Raw genomic sequence first — 20,991 nt, 5'->3', positions numbered from 1 at the left:
TAACCCGATTATAAACGTTCATGGATACACACAGTTTTGTGTGTTGGCCCGTTATACTTCCGGATGACAATGTTATGAGCTTCTTAGCCAAGCGCATACTATCTATAGGCAAATCAACCCATTTCTTGTCATTATCAACAGAAGTGTCAGCGCCACTCACTTTTCTGAATTAATATTCACCAAATTATATCGGAACATATTCAACACCTCAATCGATCTGTGTGAGACGTTTGTGTTGTAAATAGAGCTCATAGCTTAACGGCTAGACGTCTTGCTCGCTAATAAACTGTCGTGGTGTTGTGAGGCTATGTGGTCTAGTGGTATGACACTCGCTTTCGGGTCGGAATGTCCTGGGTTCGAGCCTCGCTCGGATAGAAACTATTGTAGAGCGTCTCTCTCGTGGTTTGGCAGAGGGGCAGCCGTAACAATCGGGTCCTGGGTTAACTCTCTCCTTACCAGTTATTTTCAGCATTTTACCGGAAACTTTATACGCACCCAACACAAAAATATATTTTTTTCAAACAGAATAGTAACGAGTATATTCGTACAGAACAATGAGCTCTGCTGCAACACAGTGTCAACTTTTTTTTATAGCTATAACAAGAACAAAATGAAATCAGAATAAGAAAACGGTTGGTTGCATCGACACAATAAATGTGACCATTTTTCCTTTAGGTGGTAAGGGGATGGGTAAACTATCACCTATCACCGAAGAAAAGAAAAAGAAAATTATACGTCATCCGTCATCCATCGTCCATCGATGGATGATGGATGATGGATGCAAAAATTCCAAGATTTCCACATTGGAAATATCCAAATTTCGAACGTATTTGAACATTCGAAACATACAAAAATTCGAACCTTTCAAGTTTGAGATCATATAAACATCCAATCCACATTTGACTGTTTCCCTCTCAGACAAGGACTCCAGCCAGGGCATGGACAAAACATACCCATCTCATTCCAAGACACGTGATAGATGACACAACAAAGGTGACCTTGGACCTCTCCACCCACCATAGGAAGTCAAAAAAACCTACCCGGGTTCCCCCATGCTAATGAGAATCCCCCCCCCCCCCACCCCCCAAAAAAAAGGAATAATACGTAAATGAAAGTAATAATATTGGAGCAAACACATTTTACAACTGATGAAAAATCTTTAATAGCGAATGAATCTCAAATAAAACGACAGGTAAACATCGCCCATTTATAGAATTAACACAAGTAAAATAGAAATCAAAATAAAATTTGAAAAGAAAACAGCTGTCTGATTGTCCACAAAAGACATTGACTTACAAAACATTTAAATTAAAATCAGCTTGACATCATTCATAATAATTAAAAACAAAAATGAAAAAAAACAAAGAAAAAATAACCTTAGAGATCTATCCTGTTGACAATTGTAGCTGTATTCGGCTGTATGCACCAACGACTTTGGAAAATAAGATATTTCATACATCGAGTTAACAGAAGAAAAGATGATATTTGCATCACTAAAAAAATATTTTTCGGGAATTTCTGCAGTGATACATCAAGAGACTTTAAGACTACACACCCATCTATGACATCGTATGAAATTGAAAATGGTTAACTTGACACAATATTATTATTATCATTCCAAATCTATATCAAAATAATAAAGCTAGAGTGTGTGAAAAAGCATACTAAAATGATGAAGACAGACATAAGTACATTGATATCAATGAAAACAAAAAAGTGGTAAAGATGATGTGTTATGAAATACAGGGCTGTCGACTCAATTTATATTTCACCACATAAGAAAATGAGAGAAATCCATAGTTTTACAGTGAATTGACATAATTTTCCTTTACAATTTTCAACAAAGTCAAAGGCAGAACATATATAGTCCTTCAGAGCCATTCAGCTCATGAAGCCGGATTTTATCCCGATTTCTCGATCATGAAATGGGCAATAACAATTGCTTCCCACCCTTTGAATAGGATGCTGGGTGGACTGGAAAAAACCTCGACTGCACCAAGGATCGATCTTGGTCCCCTTGCATATGAAGCGAGTGCTCTACCAACTAAGCTATTGGGATGCCCAATATGAAAAATACGACATGGATTAAAATCGGAAGAAAGACATACGTACACCTTACGGATACTGTTTACCAAAAAAAAGACAAATTTATTTTCCCTACCATCTATTTTGCATCCTTTCTTTCCATCAAGCTTTGCTCTATGATCACTAGCAATCAATTGTGATTCATAAAATCATGTCTCAGACGTACACAGGGGACAATATGGCAAGATGTACAGGTTTTTTTGTTTGTTTGTTGCTTTAGGTCTCTTCCAACACAATTGAGGTTATATGAGAGACCGCTGAAACAAAAAAAACAAGCAATCTAATAAAAATAGTACAAATGTCAATCAAAAGCATAACCTAAAGATATCATAAGCTAAATTATAAATAACCAAGAACAAACAGGCAGAGGATTTACAGGAAAAAAAATATCCCCTGTCAAAAATACAATCACAAACCAAAGAAGCAGGATAGGCTAGTAAAGAGAAGAAGAAACGACATCACTATCGGATCGTACACCCATGCGAACATCATAGGTATATGATTCAAGGGTGATGCTCCCATCCAACCACCCGCAAGATGTACAGGAATATCTGACATGAAATCTTAAAATACAAGCATACTCATACACATTCTATAATTTTAACAATTCATCTGATTCTCGTCTAACATTCAATTCCTTTTTAAAACACTCTTGTCGGTGCACCTGGAATATTTTCACAAATTGCAGGGATGGGTGGACTTATCTCACATAAATTTCATAGAATGAAGGGTGTCATTTTAACCAGAGATTCTCCATGTTCAATCTAAGTTCGTTGTAACCAGATTGCACTATATAAATTCAAGATTCTAAATACCGTTGGAATAATTTTTTGTTTGTTATAATCAATGAATAGATTAACACAGGATCAACAAACTTATCCATTTGGTACCAAATCTCATATAAGTAGATATATAATCATAGCGCCAACGAAAGACGTGTGCAATAAATAACACTTTTGATAATAGCGTTCAACAAACTGTTCAATGGTCACTTCAAAGAAATTAGGGAGTAGCTACCAGTATAAGATAAAGATCTGAACAAGTGTCTATGAAAGGTGCTGGACAAAGCTAGAAAGAAAAATAGAATAAAAAAAATCATCCCAAAAAAATCAGTCGACTTCAACTGGGGATTGAACCTCAGACCTTCTGATTACCGGTCAGATGTGCTCTGAAAATCCTGAGAAAGGAGAGAGTTAATCTTTCGTTTTAAGCTTAAGATGATAAAAATTGGAATAAGCGTAAATGAATTCATTAAAAAGAGAGTGAGTTTTGTTTCCTGTACTTTATATTTAAAAATCTGGAATTCATCATTAAAAAAAAAACAGCAAAAAAACAGGACAACTATATATATCAGTACTGATGGTGGAAAAAAAAAACGAAAAAGGAGGAAGATTTTGAACGATTTTGAACTGAAAAAATGATGGATGTTCACAGATCTGAGGAAAAGCATCAGCACTGATTTATTGAACCAGTCTTGAATATAACGGCCCAGTAGAAAAATCCCTAAACCATAGATAAAGGATAGAGATTGTTACTGAAATCTACTATTGTGAATTAACCATTGACGAGACTTATGGGATAAAGTGGATAGTTAAGGTCAGGTGGGCAGAATATTAATTTTTTTTTAATTTCTATTTTTTTTTTTAATGTTCAATCCAGGCTTTATTCAGTGTTTCATATCAATCTGCTCAATTTTCAAAACTGAAAGATCTTTTAATAAAAGCAGTGTAATGTAATAACATTGGTGTGATATCAACTATTTATAATGTGGGACTGTCTGCTTGTCCTTTAAACCGACCAATTAGAAAGTAACAGGTTGGGATGACAAGTTATTCAGAAAGTCTTCAAACTCGACAAAAATCAAATTTTCACATTTCTGGAATGCCACAAGGAAAAATCTGTCATCATTATTATAATACTATAAGAACAATAGCCACAAACAGAGATATAAATAGATCATTACTAAATGACATCAAATATAAAACAATGCAGGCAGTCACGATATTAAAATATTGATATTCCTCCATCTGACGTTGATGAACATCTCTTGTTTATTTTTTTTTTCTGAATACATTCCATATATGGAACAACTACCCGATGGTATTTATAAACAAATTTGATTTTTTAAAATGCATTACAGAATTCTATTATTATTATTATTTAAAAAAAAAAAAAGCACCACTTCTTTTGAAATAATTAATATAAGTTGGTTTATGTAAAAAACAGAGAACGAAGATGGACATGATAAGGAAAAAAAAAATACAATTTACCACTTAGGTAATTCTTTTAATTTTATAAAATAGCCACATTAAGAATAGAGCAGTAAAAATATTTAAAATTGAGATTGAAAATCAACATTGGGAGCTTCGACTTATATGGAGATCACAATTATGGCCTTGATCAAATATCCTTATGTGCTTTTGACATTACCTTTTATCTATTTTCAAGTGTATTACCTTGAATCCGACAAAGTGAAAAAAAAATTTAAAAAGAAAAAGATAACTTATTTCTTCTCTCTTTACTTTTTCTTTATTTCTATCTATGACAAAAATCTTTTCAAATATGAACCTAATGATTGTAAAATAATTTTACAATAAGTTTATCATAAAATTCATCATACACGTATATGATTTATTTTCTTTAATCTATGTTGAATCCAAAAAAAAAATAAAAATGAGCTTTTAAATTTTAGAGCTTTTTATTGTTTACTTTTAAAAAAAGAAATTCTAATAATAAAAAAAAAAGAAGCATTTCCTCCATCAAATTACTGTGGGTCGTCACCGATAGCCATGGATACTACATGGGACCTTTCTTTCTTCATGGTGAGATACCGGAGAAAAGAGTCATCAGTTTTCCCGACAGCCGAGGCAGGTGCAGGTGCATGAGCTGTCTGAGCAGTTTTTGCAAAGCCGATCCTGTTGTTACCCAGATCAAATTCGGTGTAGTACGGGCCGATAAAAACATCGCCCAAAATCCACAGGGGGCCGCGTGGGGCGGGCACATCGAGGCCGATGAATCCTGACAAGCAAATGGACTGTCCACTCTGAGAAACTTTCAGGACATATTGATCTGGTGTCAGAACAAAATTTTTCCCTCCTATTTTGAAGGTCACGTTGGGCATTTTAGGGAGGTCAGAGCACACAACCAGGTACTAAAATAAAGAAGTTGGAAAGAAAAAGAAAATCAATCATTGACAATTTGTTCATTTAGTCATTTTGATCTAACAATACGTAATATTATTAAGCCTTTTACTCATTACTTTCAAGGAAAGGCCTTGCAATTCTTTATATATTCTTCAAATTCTTTATCTTAAAATAAAAAATGAATAAATAATGATAATAATAATAATAATAACAATAATAATAATGATAATAATAATAAAGAAAGAAAGAAGAATAATAATGATAATAATAATAATAAATAATAATAATGATAATAATAATAATAATAATAATAATAATAATAATAATAATAATATAATATAATAATAATAATAATAATAATAAAAATAATAATAATAATAAATTGTATCAATAATGACAACGCTCCACACTTTATTTGAATTTTATTCAACCCAATATTGGATCAATTCCATGTGCTTCTTGTTTGTTTACATGTGTACCATGTCTTGTCTCATACAGAGAAGAATATATAGCTTAACTGCTCGCTTAGTGTTAAAAGTTTGCAGGGTTTGTCAGCATTTAAGCTAAATACTCACCATTTCCACCCACCAGATCAATCATACCAACTCATAAAACTATGAGAAACCTTAACAGATTATAGTAAGATGAAGAAAATTTAGTGAAAACTAATCACCCAACAAGTGGTCTAAATAAAGAGCTGAATGTTTTTATCTTCATCCAGTTTTATCAGTGACTTGATATCATAACGGTCAAGTTTTCAATGGGACCCAAAACAGCAGTATGCTTGGACTATTATAAAGTATAATCCAGATTTAGAGCTTTTTCTGTTCCTTGCTTTAATTAGCTAGTCAAAAAGGCATAAAGCTGGGACATGCATGAGTCATTTCCATAAACATAAAGAATCCAATTCTGTTTTGTTTTTCTCTAGATTGCCAAACTAGGACAGTTCCGATTTTATCACTTTACCAGGACAATTGGCCATGATAATAATAATAATAATAATAATAATAATAATAATAATAATAATAATAATAATAATAATAATAATCATAATATTAATATTAATAAATATGACTCCGCAATCTCTATGGACGCTTGCCGTGAATGTGTGCGTCACTTTTGAGTTTGTCAGTCGGTTTCTATTATCCAGTTTGTAACTGATGAAATCCAGTTTTACAACTGTTTATAATAAGAGTTATGATAACTAATATATTTAGTAAAATGAATCTTAAAAGTTTAATGCTCGAGCCCATTTCTGATATAACTTGGTAACAGCTAGCACAATAAAATAGATAGGAATATATTTATATACAGCACATTTCCACATATTCTTAATGCACGTGATAATCCTTCATTCATTCCTTCCAGCTGGCCGATGAAACCAAGTTGAATTTCATACCGTACAAGCCGTTTTTAAAGGAGCCCATTTTTGTACTAACACTATATATGATGTGTCCCTAAAGCTTACTTCTCATAGACAAAGCTACCTGCATTTGTCCAGTTGTCAAGTTTTTACTGATTCCACTGCCGGGTTGACAGTGAACTTTGACGTGAGCTTTTATATAGCACAATATCCACTCAATACGCTCGAGCCAACCTTTTTTTTTTTACAGCCGAGAACCGTGTCAAAATGAGAATTAAGAGCCATTTTCAAAGACACATTTGCATCAGCTATAGCTGGCCTTGACCCTGTGACCTAAGAGTGACAATCAGAGCACCATACCACTTGACCACATGTCACAAAAACCCAAAGTGTATATTGCTAGGCTCTCAAATATTTAAAATGTTTCATTTAATTATGATGAACTGGTTGTAAGAGGAGGGTGAAATATCGGACAGTAAATGATCCATGACTTACCTCCCCTTCAATAAACTTGTGAGCCCCAATCTGTGCATTGAGTTTCTCAATTTCTGATGTGGGCCCGGCCAGCAGAGAGGTTCCTGTGTCCGCAATGGCCTTACAACCACCACTGCAATACTTTGTACTTCCAACACTAACACTGTTAAGATAAAGATCAAAATAAAACAGCTTAATGCACTATGTATAGAATAACTCTCAAACACTGAAACAGTGCACTCTACACTCTTGAAATTGGTAATTCAAATAATAAATCTATAGTAAAACAGTAACTCTATGTGTGAGTGTGTCGTCTGCAGGGTAAGCCAAACTACTTTCTGCTATGGAAATTAACTAATTCGTTAACATTTCTATCAGTATGATTATGATGCAAGATGTCCAGATTTCACAATGCCATAACGTACAATTTTTAAATCAAGTTTCTTTGATCCATAAAATTTATGACGCAATTTTAAATTTGAAACTAGGAAGTCGGATATGCATATTTTAACTTTGTCGAATTTTTGTGCGCAAGTATTTATCACATCACTTTTCTATTGGCTATTTCTTTACCATGTATGTATCTTTATGGGACTTATAAAAGATTCAGTGGGTGTATAGCGGTGGTAAAATACATGTCAGTATTTAGTTTTACATTAAAGATGTAGGGGGATTGTGAGTCATAAATAGAATCACAGTTAAAAAACAACAACAAATCAATAAACCACACAAAAAAAAATTAGGGCTAAACTAAAGTTAGAAGGGGCGAGGGGAAGGTTGATTTTACTGAAATCATAATCTTACCCGTCCATCTTGAACTCCCAGTAGCCTTTTTCAGTGATGGGCACATATGTAAAGTTGCCAACGTACAGCTTGGGATCACTGCCTCCAAACACAATCTCACCACCCTCTGAGCCAGATGCATTTCTGAAACCAAAATTGTCGACTTGTAGTAAAAGCAACCAGTGAGTTTGTATAAACAGGGACTTATCAATCAGTGTTGAATGATTCGTTTTTAAGGGTTTTACGGCTCTTGCAACATATTTAGGTCATTTCAGCACCAGTAAAAAGGAAGAAAATGAGTTTAGAGCCACTTGTTTGAAGTCATATAAAACTTAAGCAAGAAAGGGATGTGAACACCAAGGGGTGGGGTGGGGATGCAGATCTGACATTCTATGTTACATAAAAATGGAATTTACAACTTCACTGCGCATAATTCTTAACATTTCAACTCACAACTTCTTTTTAAAAATAAAAATAGGCTATAATACAAATGTTTTACCTGTATGATAATAATAATAAATAATAATAATAATAATAATAATAATAATAATAATAATAATAATAATAATAATAATACTAATAATAATAATAATAATAATAATAATAATAATAATAATATAATAATAATAATATAATAATAATAATAATAATATATAAATTATTCATCCAAAAAAAGGGAAATTCGTTTACAGACGGGCATGCATAAGAATGTATAAACACAAAGTTGAGAATCTATGGAAACAATGTATACATATATATATATATGCAAATGTACAAAAATGTAAAAATATACAACCACGAACCAATAGCAACACTTTATATATTAATTAGATAAATTGAGAATAAATAATAATAAGAATAATAAGAGAAAAAAAAACAAGCAAAGAATATAAAAAGTTTTAAAAAGTTTCAGAGACAGAAATCGAACATTGTTGTTCCATCATCTGAAAACATGGACAAAATAAAGAAAAAATAATCATTAAGAGCTTTTTTTCTTCCTTCTCCAAAAAATAGTCAATATAACAAATGAAAAATCTAAACTTTTACCTGTTCAAGTAAAATGAGAAGACAGGTTTGCGTATCAAACCTTGGCCATACATCAGGTAGAAAGGGGGGATAACGTGGTCAACTGAAATTTCTTTGTAGGCCAGACCCAAGATGCCATCAAACTTGGCAGCTACGAAAGTAATTCCTGGCTGAGAAACAGCTTCGGCAAATGTTTGTTGCTTGATCGAAGCAGATCCAATCTGTCAAAGTAAAAAATTGTAAAACTAGATTGTGATTAAATACAAACGAAGAGGTGAAAATGGAAAGGCTTTGTATGGCAAATCTACAAACAATGGACGTTTGGGGTCAGCAATTCAATCAACAAAGGAACATTGAAAACAAATCAAACATAATTCAGTAGAAATTGCAGCGCATCTATTCATGAGGGGGGGTTGAAGAAAATACAGTATTATTTGACTATTTGTAAGTTGATTTTTTTTTTTTTGGATCTGGTGCTTTGATTACTATTTATGATCATCAATTTCTATTTCTGGTAATCAAAAACCTTTGAGAAAGGGGAAATAAATCACCCATTTCACAAACTTGGCTAAAATGATTTAGCCTACTTGTTGTATCATCCCTATTAATCCATTGGTGAAGAGAGTGAATTTGTTTCGGAATATAATTTCTCTGATCATAAATATATACCCATCTGTTCTACCAAGAGAGCAGTGAGGTCGATGCTATTAGAATTTTATTGAATATTGCCTGACATTGTGTAACTTATTAAAAGTGGTACAGTCCAAGCCGGTTTATTGGGACGGCTCGGTTCCCGAAAAATCGTCACAATTAAGGGACGTCCATGAAATTGAAAAAATGTTCAGATTTACCATAGTGGTGATGGCAGTCGATGACATAGGCAAAGGATGCCGGTAAATTCTATTGTTCACATCTCTGTGATGACTACGACAAACAGAACGACCACACACCCAATCGGCTGTTGTGAAAGTCACTAACAGGATTACAGGTAATAAACGGTACGACCACACACCGGGTTTACCATTCTGTTAGACTAATTTGCAATTTATGAACCATCTTTATAAATAACTGAAGTAGGTATCCCAAACTACTGCTATTAACAGGTGAATCATCCTTCACAATTCATAAAAAATGAGGTCTCTTTGAACAGTTTCTCCTTCTCTTGAATTTAAGTTATTGGTGAAAAACTTATACCATTAAAATCAGCAGCCTTTGAAGATTATAATATCCCAAATTGGGTCTGCTAGCTTGTTTCAACGCACAGCGCCATCCATGTAAACAAAGCCTACTTTTTTCTTTCCCTTTACAAGATTTAAATTTTTTCACAAATCATCAAAAATGAACCCTATTTGAACAGTCTCTGTCATGAACTTAAGTTAATGGTGAAAAACTTATAGCATTTAAATCAGCAACCTTTGAAGATTACAACAGCAAAAACTGGGCCTGTTAGCTTTATTTGGTTCAAAGAGCCATCTATGTGAACAAAACCTATTTTTTATTTCCCTGACCAAGATTCATTTTTCTTCACAGATCATCAAAAAATGAAACTTTAAAAACCCATAACTTTTTTCTTTATTTTCCAATTTTGATAAATTAAGTGTTATTTCCCATGGTTTGGCAAGTCACATGCGACTTTGTAAATTTTTTGCTATTTGTTTAACAAAATGTTAGATTGGGATACCTAATTAAAGACAATAAAAAAGCTTTTTTATGGGGATGGTCATTGTCAAGTGGGAACTGGAAAGGATATGACTTGTTAGATATAGATAAATTTCCATTCCCAAGGAATCATCCCCAATATCGGCTTGGACTGTATAATGAGATGTCTTTAGAGTAAAATCAAGCCATGCTTGTAATGGTTATTTTTTGTTTGTTTGTTGCTTTAGGTCTCTTCCAACACAATTGAGGTTATATGAGAGACCGCTGAAACAAAAAAACCAAGCAATCTAACAAAAATAGTACAAATGTAAATCAAAATCATAACCATAAGATATCATAAGCTAAATTATAAATAACCAAGAACAAACAGGCAGAAGATTTACAGAAAAAAAAAAAAATATCCCCTGTCAAAAATACAATCACAAACCAAAGAAGCAGGATAGGCTAGTAAAGAGAAGAAGAAACGACATCACTATCGGATCGTACACCCATGCGAACATCATAGGTATATGATTCAAGGGTGATGCTCCCATCCAACCTACCGCTGTAATGGGTTAACACATCTATCAACAACCAAATATCTGGAATTGTGAGTAAATAATAATAGCTTTAAAGAGCAGCAACCTCCATTGTAAAATGCGTTTTGGCACTTTTAAACATTCAGAAAAACAATGTACCTGTAACACATCAATGCTGAGAAATCCTGTGAGACTGCCAGTACCATAACGAATGGCAAAATCTGTTCCATTCTTCATGTAGGTTGTGGATTTGGTGCTATCATAGCGGCTATGGAGCCCTAGATGGGAAAAATTTTGATTTGGGTTCAAGTAAAATCACTCAATACCAATCAATGACTGCCATCGCAATCATCAATAGCAAATGGTTATAGTTAAGACACAAGAAATTAATATAATTACAATCGTTCAAATACTATAGTAGTCAATGCTTTTCTGCACAGTGCTCGGGAGAGCTGAAAAGCGTTCAGTAATAATCCGATTGTGCAGTATCCCGATATGTGAAGGGAGACAATCCTTACTGACATCAATAAATTATGGATTATCTCCTTCAATCACATTCAAACTACCAAATGAACGACCAAGGCTTATCAGAATTTTTAAAAAATTAATTCTGTACTTTAAACCAAGCAATTTAATTTGTTTAACTCCTCAAAATTAAATAGTAAAACTCCTTGATATGCCTTGGTTGCCCAATTTGATGGCACCTCTGTTCGGATTGTCCAGCGGTAACCAGGAATACAAATAAAAAGTCAATAATCTTTTACTGATTAATTATGCTACATTATATTATTCAATATACAGAATTAGTTACAAAGATACAATATTGCCAGGCCTGGTAAAAGACGAAGATTCGCCGTGATATCGCACATTTCCAATAATTTAATGTGTGAAAGTGAATGCCTTTGTCGAGGGCAATGCTCATGCTGAATCAATTGAAATGTTATAGACGTTCATAAAATGAACCTTGCTCTTGACCAACTTCGCCTAAACAACCTTCTGCATCCCAACCATTTGTCATTGAGGCAATCACTACTGTATTCAACAGTCTCTAACTCTAAACCCCTCATATAAAAATAAAATCATATAATCTTATCATAAATTTTGCAAATTAGATTTTTGGTAAAGCTCCGAAACCACTGAAATAAAATATTGCAAGGTATCTACAATTGACATGAAGGTTAGTGTGTCTTATCGGATTAATTAAACATCGTGAAGATTTTGTCGAGAAATCAAATTGTTTCGTCAAATCCCATCGAAAACAGACACTGTCATGTCTTAATATTAATAGTTCCCCACCCAAAACCTCTCCATTATCACTTTTTCGTTAATATTAACAGGAAATGAAAATTGAGTTCAAATTTCATTCAACATCTGAATCATAATTTTTGAGTTGATTGACTTATCATCCCGTTCATTGAACTGGCAGCTATACTTGTTCTACATAAAACAGTGGATCAATATTATTAATAACCTACAAAATTTAAAGATGACATTCCAGTCTGGCTATGAATGGCATTAAAAGGTAGAGATTAGTAGAGAAAGATAACATTTAACTGATATCTACTTACAGCATGCAATATCAGTAAAGTGACACTTTTGTGATGGAACCCAAAGGTTGGATGAACCTGTATCAAAAACGACTTTGAATTTCTGAGGAGGTGTTCCTAGGGAAATCTCGCCAAAGTACTGGGCCTGGAAGAAAAAGCAAAAGAAAACACAATCAAAAAGAATATTTTAAATTTATGGTTACAGGGTAGCCTAAATCTTCTCATATGTGGGGAAAGTCAAATCAGAATAATATAGTCAATTTTTGATAGTTTTAATTGCACAGTTTTTAAAAACCATATATGGGAATTGAAAATCATGGTTTCAGATTATAGAGTGGGAGTAGTGATGAGGATGTGGTGGTGTCGTTGTAGTGATGATGATGCGGTGGTGATGATTAGAGTAGTAGTGGTGGTAGTGACGATGTGGTGGGTGTGGTTGTAGTAGTGGTGATAGTGATGATGTGGTGGTGGTGACAGTTGTAGTAAGAGTGGTAGTAGTGATGATGCTGTGGTGGTGATGGTTGTAGTAGTGATGATGTGGTGGAAGTGGTGATTGTAGTAGTGGTAATAGTGATGGTGTGGTGGTGGTGGTGGTTATAGTAGTGGTAGTAGTGATGATAAAGTGGTGGTGATCGCTGTAGTAGTGGTAATAGTAATGATGTGGTGGTGGTGATGGTTGTAGTAATGGAAGTACTAATGATGTGGTGGTGGTGATTGTTGTAGCAGTAGTGGTAGTAGTGATGATGATGTGGTGGTAGTTGTAGTGGTAGTAGTGATGAGGTGGTGGTGATTGTAGTAGTGGTATAAGAGATGATGATGTGGTGGTGGTGGTGGTTGCAGTAGTTGTAGTGGTTATAATGTGGTGGTGGTGATGGTTGTAGCGATGGAAGTAGGGATGATGATGTGGTCATGGTGGTTGTAGTGATGATGATGATGTGGTCGTCGTGAGAATGATGATGATGATGATGTGGTCCAAGGAATTGTAGTAGTGGTAGAAGTGATGTTGGCTGTTGTAGTAGTGATTATGATGTGATAGTGGTGGTTGTAATTGAATAGTGTAATAGTTATGAAGTGGTGCTGGTGATGGTTGTACTAGTGGTAGTAGTGATGATGGTTGTAGTAGTGGTAGTAGGCATGATGATGTATGTGGTGGTTGTTGTAGTAGTAGTAGTAGTGGTGGTGGTGATGATGCGGTGGTGGTGATGGTTGCCGTAGTCATAGTATGGATGTTGGTGTGTAGTGGTGGAGGTGGTGGTAGTGAGGATGAAGAAGTGGTGGTTGGAGTAGTGATGATGCGGTAGTGGTAGAAGGACCGGATGATGATGTGGTGGAGATAGCTGTAGTCGTGATGATGGTTGTTGTAATAGTAATATGTGATCCGCAGAAGATGATCATTATCACTACTGAAAATAGCGAAACAGCTAAACAGAGGGAAATTCCCACCTATGAAAAAGACAAGTCTTGGCAATTCTTTCTAGTTTGCAAACAATGACAAAGATTTTATTTTTAGATGACAAAATCAAAAATATGTTTTCAGTTTAACTGATTTTTTATAAACTACTTATATAGACATTGTTACAAGATAGCTCCAATATGTAGTAGCAACTGACAATTGTTATACTTGTCTAAATAAACAAAACGAAAGATAACTAAATCATAGAGCAATGTTTTCTCTCTCTTTCTCTCACTCTCCCCAATTCTAACTCTTGCCCAGAACTTACATCCATGTAGTTATTGAGAGGTTCAATATCTGGTCTATTTATGGATTTGATTCCATACTTGTGCATCAACACAGCCACATTTGTTTTCTGGCCGATTAATGTTTGCCGGGCTGAATTATGCTTTTGAAGTTTTACTCTGAAGAGGATAAGAGATGATTTATGCAAATTAAAAGTTCATTACATGGAAAATGGGGAGAATTTTGTGGGTAAATTACTGCTTCTTGAATTCATTGTATTAAAACTGTAAGCATGAATGTAACCCTCTACAATTGATGCTCATTTACATATTAAAATCTGGCATCACGTCTTACCATTTTGACCTGAAAAGCAGTGCCAGCAATGAAACCTCGACTTCATAGACGTGTTTGTCAAAAACGACAGACCTAAAATATAGACTACTTTATCTTAAATTTTCGAGTCAAAAATAAAACCAATTTAAACTTAAATGTTTATTCAACTAGTTTTAATAAAATATGAGTTACGATAACTGACATATTTTTCCAAAAGAATATGAATCATGAACTGTATGTGGATTGAGGTAAAAAGGTATCCATGTCACAATAGCTTGACAGACAGGCATAAAGCAACAAGAGAGGTTACAGAGGAACCATGATTAACCATCACTATTGACGCTAGACAGTCTAGACGTATACAATTACAAAGTGCTATTTCGCAGTAGTACTGCGAATAGGGATTCCATGGTGTAATCGCTATTCGCAGTAGTAGAAGCGCTCTCCTGTCTCTGAAAATTAGTTTTTGTCCGCTCACTCAACACAACACTATTTTCTGTTCAAAATGGCTTGTTGTCGCATAGCTTGAAGTTGAATGAGTATGTTAGTTTGAGAAGGAAAGAAAAAGAGGGATGATTGAAACACTCTTCGTGTGTGACTTAGCATTGAGAGAATTGAGATTTTGAATGTTTCAACTTTTCCTTCAAGTCTGAAACTTGACAAGATTGTGTTTAGTTTTATTTTCGTTACCCCAACCCAATCCATGAAAATTTCCCAGTCCCCACCTCATTGACTTGAACATTCGTTCACATCTTGAAATCGATCAGCTTATCTGTCAGATTACTTTAATAAGAATAGTTCATCCCCGTTTATTGTATTATTTACAGTTAAGTTTAATATATTTTATAAAGTTCCAGGAATCTTCTCTCTCTCTCTTTCTCTCTCTCTCTCTCACACACACAAATACACACACTCTTGCCGTTGCTCATGACTCATATCTCAGTGCTCCTGCAAATAATATAAGTTACGATCAATAAACTACCTCTACTACTACAGCTACCACCACATCATCATTACTACTACCACCACATCATTATCAAAACTATAGCAACCACAACCACCCTCACATCATCATACTCCTCCTTGTCATCATCGCTACAACAGCCACTACTACAACCACAACCATCACATCATCATCATTACTACCTCTACCACAGCTACAACATCGCTATTAAAACTACAGGAACCGCCGCCACCATTACATCATCATCATTATCCTTATATAGTCATCATTACTATCTACCACTACTACATCATCACCAGTATCACTAAAATTACAACCACCACATCAACACCACCATCACTACACAAGAACAGACACATCGTCATCGTCAACAAAATGCAAACTAATTATTATAATAATAATAGTAATAATAATTTTAAAAATTAATTTAAAAAACAAAAATAAATTTAAAAAATAAAATAACAACAATAATAATATAATATAATAATAATAATAATAATAATAATAATAATAATAAAAATAATAATAGTAAATCAAATTACACCCTTTCGCAATGGCACCATAAGATCCCGTCGCCTAGGCATTCCATGAAGGAATATAGCATAGATAATCCATCAAACAGGTTTGATGTCAACAGGAATCACCCATGTTGTCCAATGTGAGAAAATATAGGGGATCAATAATCTTGCCCAAGGAGAAAAAAATGAAAGTGCCTGAAGCGGGTCTTAAGCACTTCGCCAAATAGTTCATTTATATATTGCGCTCAAACCTCTATACAATAAAACTCTAGGCTCATAGGCAACTGCAACTGAAATGAATGGTATCTACTATTTGCAGTACTACTGCGAATAACGAATACAACCGCTATCTACTATTCGCAGCACTACTACTGTGAATAGAGGAAATCACTTTTCGCAGTACTAGAGGTGGCCCTACCATTAATTTAGCGAAGTGACTATTTCTCCGAATACTCAGGGAAAATAAACTCATGGCCGAATGGTTTAGTCGTCTCCCCTGGAAGTTTTACCAGAAGCAACGTTGCGGGTTCAAATCCTGGTTCCGCCACTTTTTATTTTATTTTATTTTTTTTACATTCCGTCTTCTTTTTACAGAACGGTGCAAGGGATAAATGTCCCATCCATTCTCCCCCCACCTCTCTTTTTTTTAAAAACTCTCTCTCTCTCTCTCTTAGTTCCTTTCTATTTTCTAGCAAATTGTCACATTCGTCCCCACTCCGATCTCAAAAAGTGTCTAAAAAGGATAAATAATTAAAAAGCAAACAAACAGAAATATTGAGAGAGCGACCAAATGGTCAGATAGAGGAGAAAAAAACAAACAATAATTTAAAAAAAAATAAAAACAATTTTAAGAAATTCATGCTCAGAAACGGAACAAAAGGTCAAACAAAAAGGAGAAAATAGACTTGCACAGAAAAAAAGAGGTGTGGGGGGGGGGGGGGGGGGGAGGATGGATGGGACATTTATCCCTTGCAACGTTCTGTAAAAAGAAGACGGAATTAAAAAGAAAAAAAAAAAAAAAAAAAAAAAAAAGTGGCTGAACCAGGATTCGAACCCACAACGTCAATTCCGATAAAACTTCCAGGGCAGACGACTAAACCATTCGGCCATGAAACCCACTTTGAAGTTGACGCATATTGTGTATATATGTAGTAACAACTGATTTAATGTTGGTTAATTTTATTAACCTTCCTTATTTCTATGTGCATTCGGAAACATTCCATATTCTGGACTGTGGATAATTGTTTAAAAGAGCGGAGTTTCAAATATCTGTCTGGGGATAACGAAATTGGTTATCCCCAGACAGGTGTCTGGGGATAACGAATTTTCATTATCCCAAGACAGGACAGGTGTCTGGGGATAATCACAGCGTAACCTCTATCCTGAGTTTGTGCTTTCCTGTCTTTCAACCTCTGTTCCCGTCATGAGACTTTGGCTTTGTTATTTAGGTTTACTTCTGTTTTCTCTTTGATAGTGCAAAAGTGAACGCGCCAGCCCCAGCCATGGAGTATTCGCGATAGAATTATTAGAATATCTGTCATTGTCAACAATGTGTGCCTAAACATGTCCGTAATAAATCAGCTACTGGAGGCTAGCCGACCATTCGGAGAAATAGAGTTCAAATTTATTTTCCTGCGCGTTCGGATAAATAGAGCCGGCCTTTAGGCTTTAGGCAGGGCCCTTTGCCTTTACGAAAGAGGTTTCAGTTTCATTGTTTCCCTAAAATGGCAATGGCAACAGTACAGAAACAAGAAATTAACAACAATCGATTCCACAATCAAATTCTAAAATTAGTCAATTTAAATGACTAAGAATAAATTAAATATAAGAAGGAAGACTGACTCTCTCCATCTTTTTAGACTTAGACCCTATCACTCGACGGTCTTTCGTCTATCATTTCATCTCGACCTGTTACTCAAGTTACTGTTTGTTACGGTTACTATTTTACTGTATTTACCTGTGGAGTTGTGCATTGGCAAGGCTCTGTAAAGTAATTGCTACTAGCAAAAAAGAAATAACTCGAATCATGGTCATTCTCATCCTTTCCCTACACAAAACAGAATGGATTATTCTATAATATATCTCTATCTGTTCGTTTTATGAACCGAGTTGAAAGAAAAAACGCTAAAATTTGTTATCATGTGACACTGACTATGAAATCATAACAATCATATGACGCCGGGATCGATATGAATATCAATTATCTTATTATAAAAATATCGGGATTTTGAGTTACAATTTTTTTTACTTGTGTAAGTTAAAAGCATATGATGCATTTTTTTGTATTTAGAGGGTGCTATTTAAATTAGAATTTATAATTTAGATCCAAGACATACGATGATCTAAGGAGTCAGTAAATTCAATATATTTTCCTTATATATCGATTACAACCACCACATTATTTTTGATCTTGACCATGGAGTAATTAATCTTCGGGAGAGAGCACACAGTCTGCTCGTCGCTCAACCAGCGGTGTTATCACTGGCCACAGACTAGAGCAGACTTGACATCTGCTTATTGTTGGCTAATCGCCGCCATCTTATTAAAGATGTAAGCAGTTATCGGATGAATCGAGAATAGAGAGAGAGAGAGAGAGAGAGAGAGAGAGAGAGAGAGAGAGAGAGAGAGAGAGAGAGAGAGAGAGAGAGAGAGAGAGAGAGAGAGAGAGAGATCGACGATATATGGGATTGTCAGAATATTGGAAGCGTAAAAATACTTGAGAAAACAGTAAACATTGACATTTTCGGAGACAGACCAGACACTTTATCAGCAAAAAGGACATAAAAATATTTTTTTTAAATGCCGTGAGGATGTGAACTCCATCCATCACTCTACTATACATGTACTACTACTACTACTACTACTACTACTACTACTACTACTACTACTACTACTACTACTACTACTACTACTACTACTACTACTACTACTACTACTACTACTAATACTACTACTACTAATGCCGTTTTATTGAAGAACAAAGTATGTGATATTTTGATTACCATTGCATATACTGTTTTTTTTTTTTTTTTTTTTTTTGTAAAACAAAGACAGACTACTACTACTACTACTACTACTACTACTACTACTACTACTACTACTACTACTACTACTACTACTACTACTACTACTACTACTACTACTATACTACTACTACTACTACTACTACTACTACTACTACTACTCCTACTCACTACTACTACTACTACTACTACTACTACTTCACTCCTACTACTACCTACTACTACTACTACTACTACTACTACTACTACTACTACTACTACTACTACTACTACTACTACTACTACTACTACTACTACTACTACTACTACTACTACTGTTAATAATACTCTTACTACAACGTCTACTACCACTACTTCTACCACTACCACTAGTATGACGAAAAGACAACGATGAGAGAGAGAGAGAGAGAGAGAGAGAGAGAGAGAGAGAGAGAGAGAGAGAGAGAGAGAGAGGGGGGGGGGGGGGGGGAGTTGACTGCTCGTTCTCTCTCACCATACATCAGATAGACATGTCTACATTGTTGGGTCAAACGGATTTATGCCGCAATTTTGCACGTTCTTCACATTTCACACACAGTTGCTACTAATGCTAGATATATGTCATCATCAGTTAGAGAGACTGATCAGCAAGTTCAAAGAGGTGAGTTTCATTCTTTGTGTCTTCCCATTGATATGTGAAATGTCCGTTGATAGTTGTGTAACATCAAAAAGAAATGATCGTCTCCACAGAATTCATCAAAATTCAATTGTGTAACATCAAAAAGATATGTTGATCGTCTCCACAGAATTAATCAAAAAATCAAAGTTGGTGGAGATACTGTTATTATGCCGCCTCCTGACTGCTGGACAATACTATTTGTAATTTTTTATCAGCTAATTGGGAGGGTCATAGAAATGGACAATATTAATTAGCTGATTGAAGAGTGCGTAGAGAGAGGGTATTTGTCAGAAGGGGTGGGATTAAAATGATGGAAAAGAAGATGGATGGGGATGGATAGAAAAGATACTAGCCATTCAGATTTATTTTTACTTTTCATTATTTAATGTTTCCTTTATTAACAGGGAGCCATTGTTTGCTCTTGGTTAGGGGCCCGTTCGTATAGCGCTTTGAGAACGTTTAGTAGATATTGCAATATAAATGCTTAATTAATTTTTTTGTTTGTTACAGAAGTAGTAATAATAGTATGTAGTAGTAGTAGTAGTAGTAGTAGTATTAGTAGTAGTAGTAGTAGTAGTAGTAGTAGTAGTAGTAGTAGTAGTAGTAGTAGTAGTAGTAGTTGTTGTTGTTGTTGTTGTTGTTGTTGTTGTTGGTGGTGGTGGTGGTGGTGGTGTGTGTAACAGTGGTGGTTTGGTGGAAATGGTAGTGGTGGTAGCAGTAGTAGTAGTAGTAGTAGTAGTAGTAGTAGTAGTAGTAGTAGTAGTAGTAGTAGTAGTAGTAGTAGTAGTAGTAGTAGTAGTAGTAGTAGTAGTAGTAGTATATCCGAACCACCAATACTACCGCAACCGGTATCATTTCTACCACCACTACTACTACCACCCCAATCACCACAACTTCATCCCTACTACCACTACTACATTATGACATCGCACTGTCGTGTAAGCTCAAATCTTTGGTCACGTTTTTTATATAAAAAATATAGTAGGTTTTAACCATAATCACATAATAATATAGGTAAGACTGCTATTCAATGCGCTGTGTATTTGGGTTAGTCATCCTACACATTTTAATCTGGGCAGACGTGTTTGTCAACAACAATTATTCGACAGTCACATGTGTCATATCAATTATTGTGTCACCAGAATTAGCATTAATAATATTAATATCTATTCAGCTAGCACAATTGATATGAGACATGTGACATTGTTTATTCATATTT

The 20,991-nt window shown here is 34.7% G+C and overlaps 1 protein-coding gene across 2 annotated transcripts in view; it reads right to left on the bottom strand.

Annotated features, from left to right (window-relative positions):
* Window positions 1-1,137: 1,137 nt before the first annotated feature.
* The window catches only part of LOC144978647 (lysosomal aspartic protease-like), a 20,807-nt gene continuing 953 nt past the window's right edge, over window positions 1,138-20,991 (bottom strand). Inside the window, exons 1-8 of one of the 2 annotated variants that reach the window (XM_078924960.1) lie at window positions 18,049-18,635; window positions 14,320-14,455; window positions 12,620-12,743; window positions 11,211-11,329; window positions 8,896-9,095; window positions 7,870-7,992; window positions 7,087-7,228; window positions 1,138-5,236 (exon numbers count right to left, since the gene is read on the bottom strand). In XM_078924960.1, coding sequence (XP_078781086.1) covers window positions 4,850-5,236; window positions 7,087-7,228; window positions 7,870-7,992; window positions 8,896-9,095; window positions 11,211-11,329; window positions 12,620-12,743; window positions 14,320-14,455; window positions 18,049-18,131 — 1,314 coding nt within the window. In that variant the 5' untranslated portion in view covers window positions 18,132-18,635 and the 3' untranslated portion in view covers window positions 1,138-4,849. Of the gene's footprint in view, window positions 5,237-7,086; window positions 7,229-7,869; window positions 7,993-8,895; window positions 9,096-11,210; window positions 11,330-12,619; window positions 12,744-14,319; window positions 14,456-18,048; window positions 18,636-20,991 lie in introns of those variants that run through there. The other variant, XM_078924962.1, reaches the window with a different exon arrangement.

Source organism: Berghia stephanieae, chromosome 8 (assembly GCF_034508935.2).
Source record: "Berghia stephanieae isolate SIO BIC M18660-M18661 chromosome 8, UCSD_Bste_1.3, whole genome shotgun sequence".
NCBI lineage: Eukaryota > Metazoa > Mollusca > Gastropoda > Nudibranchia > Aeolidiidae > Berghia > Berghia stephanieae.
This window is presented reverse-complemented; position numbering and strand designations above follow the sequence as displayed.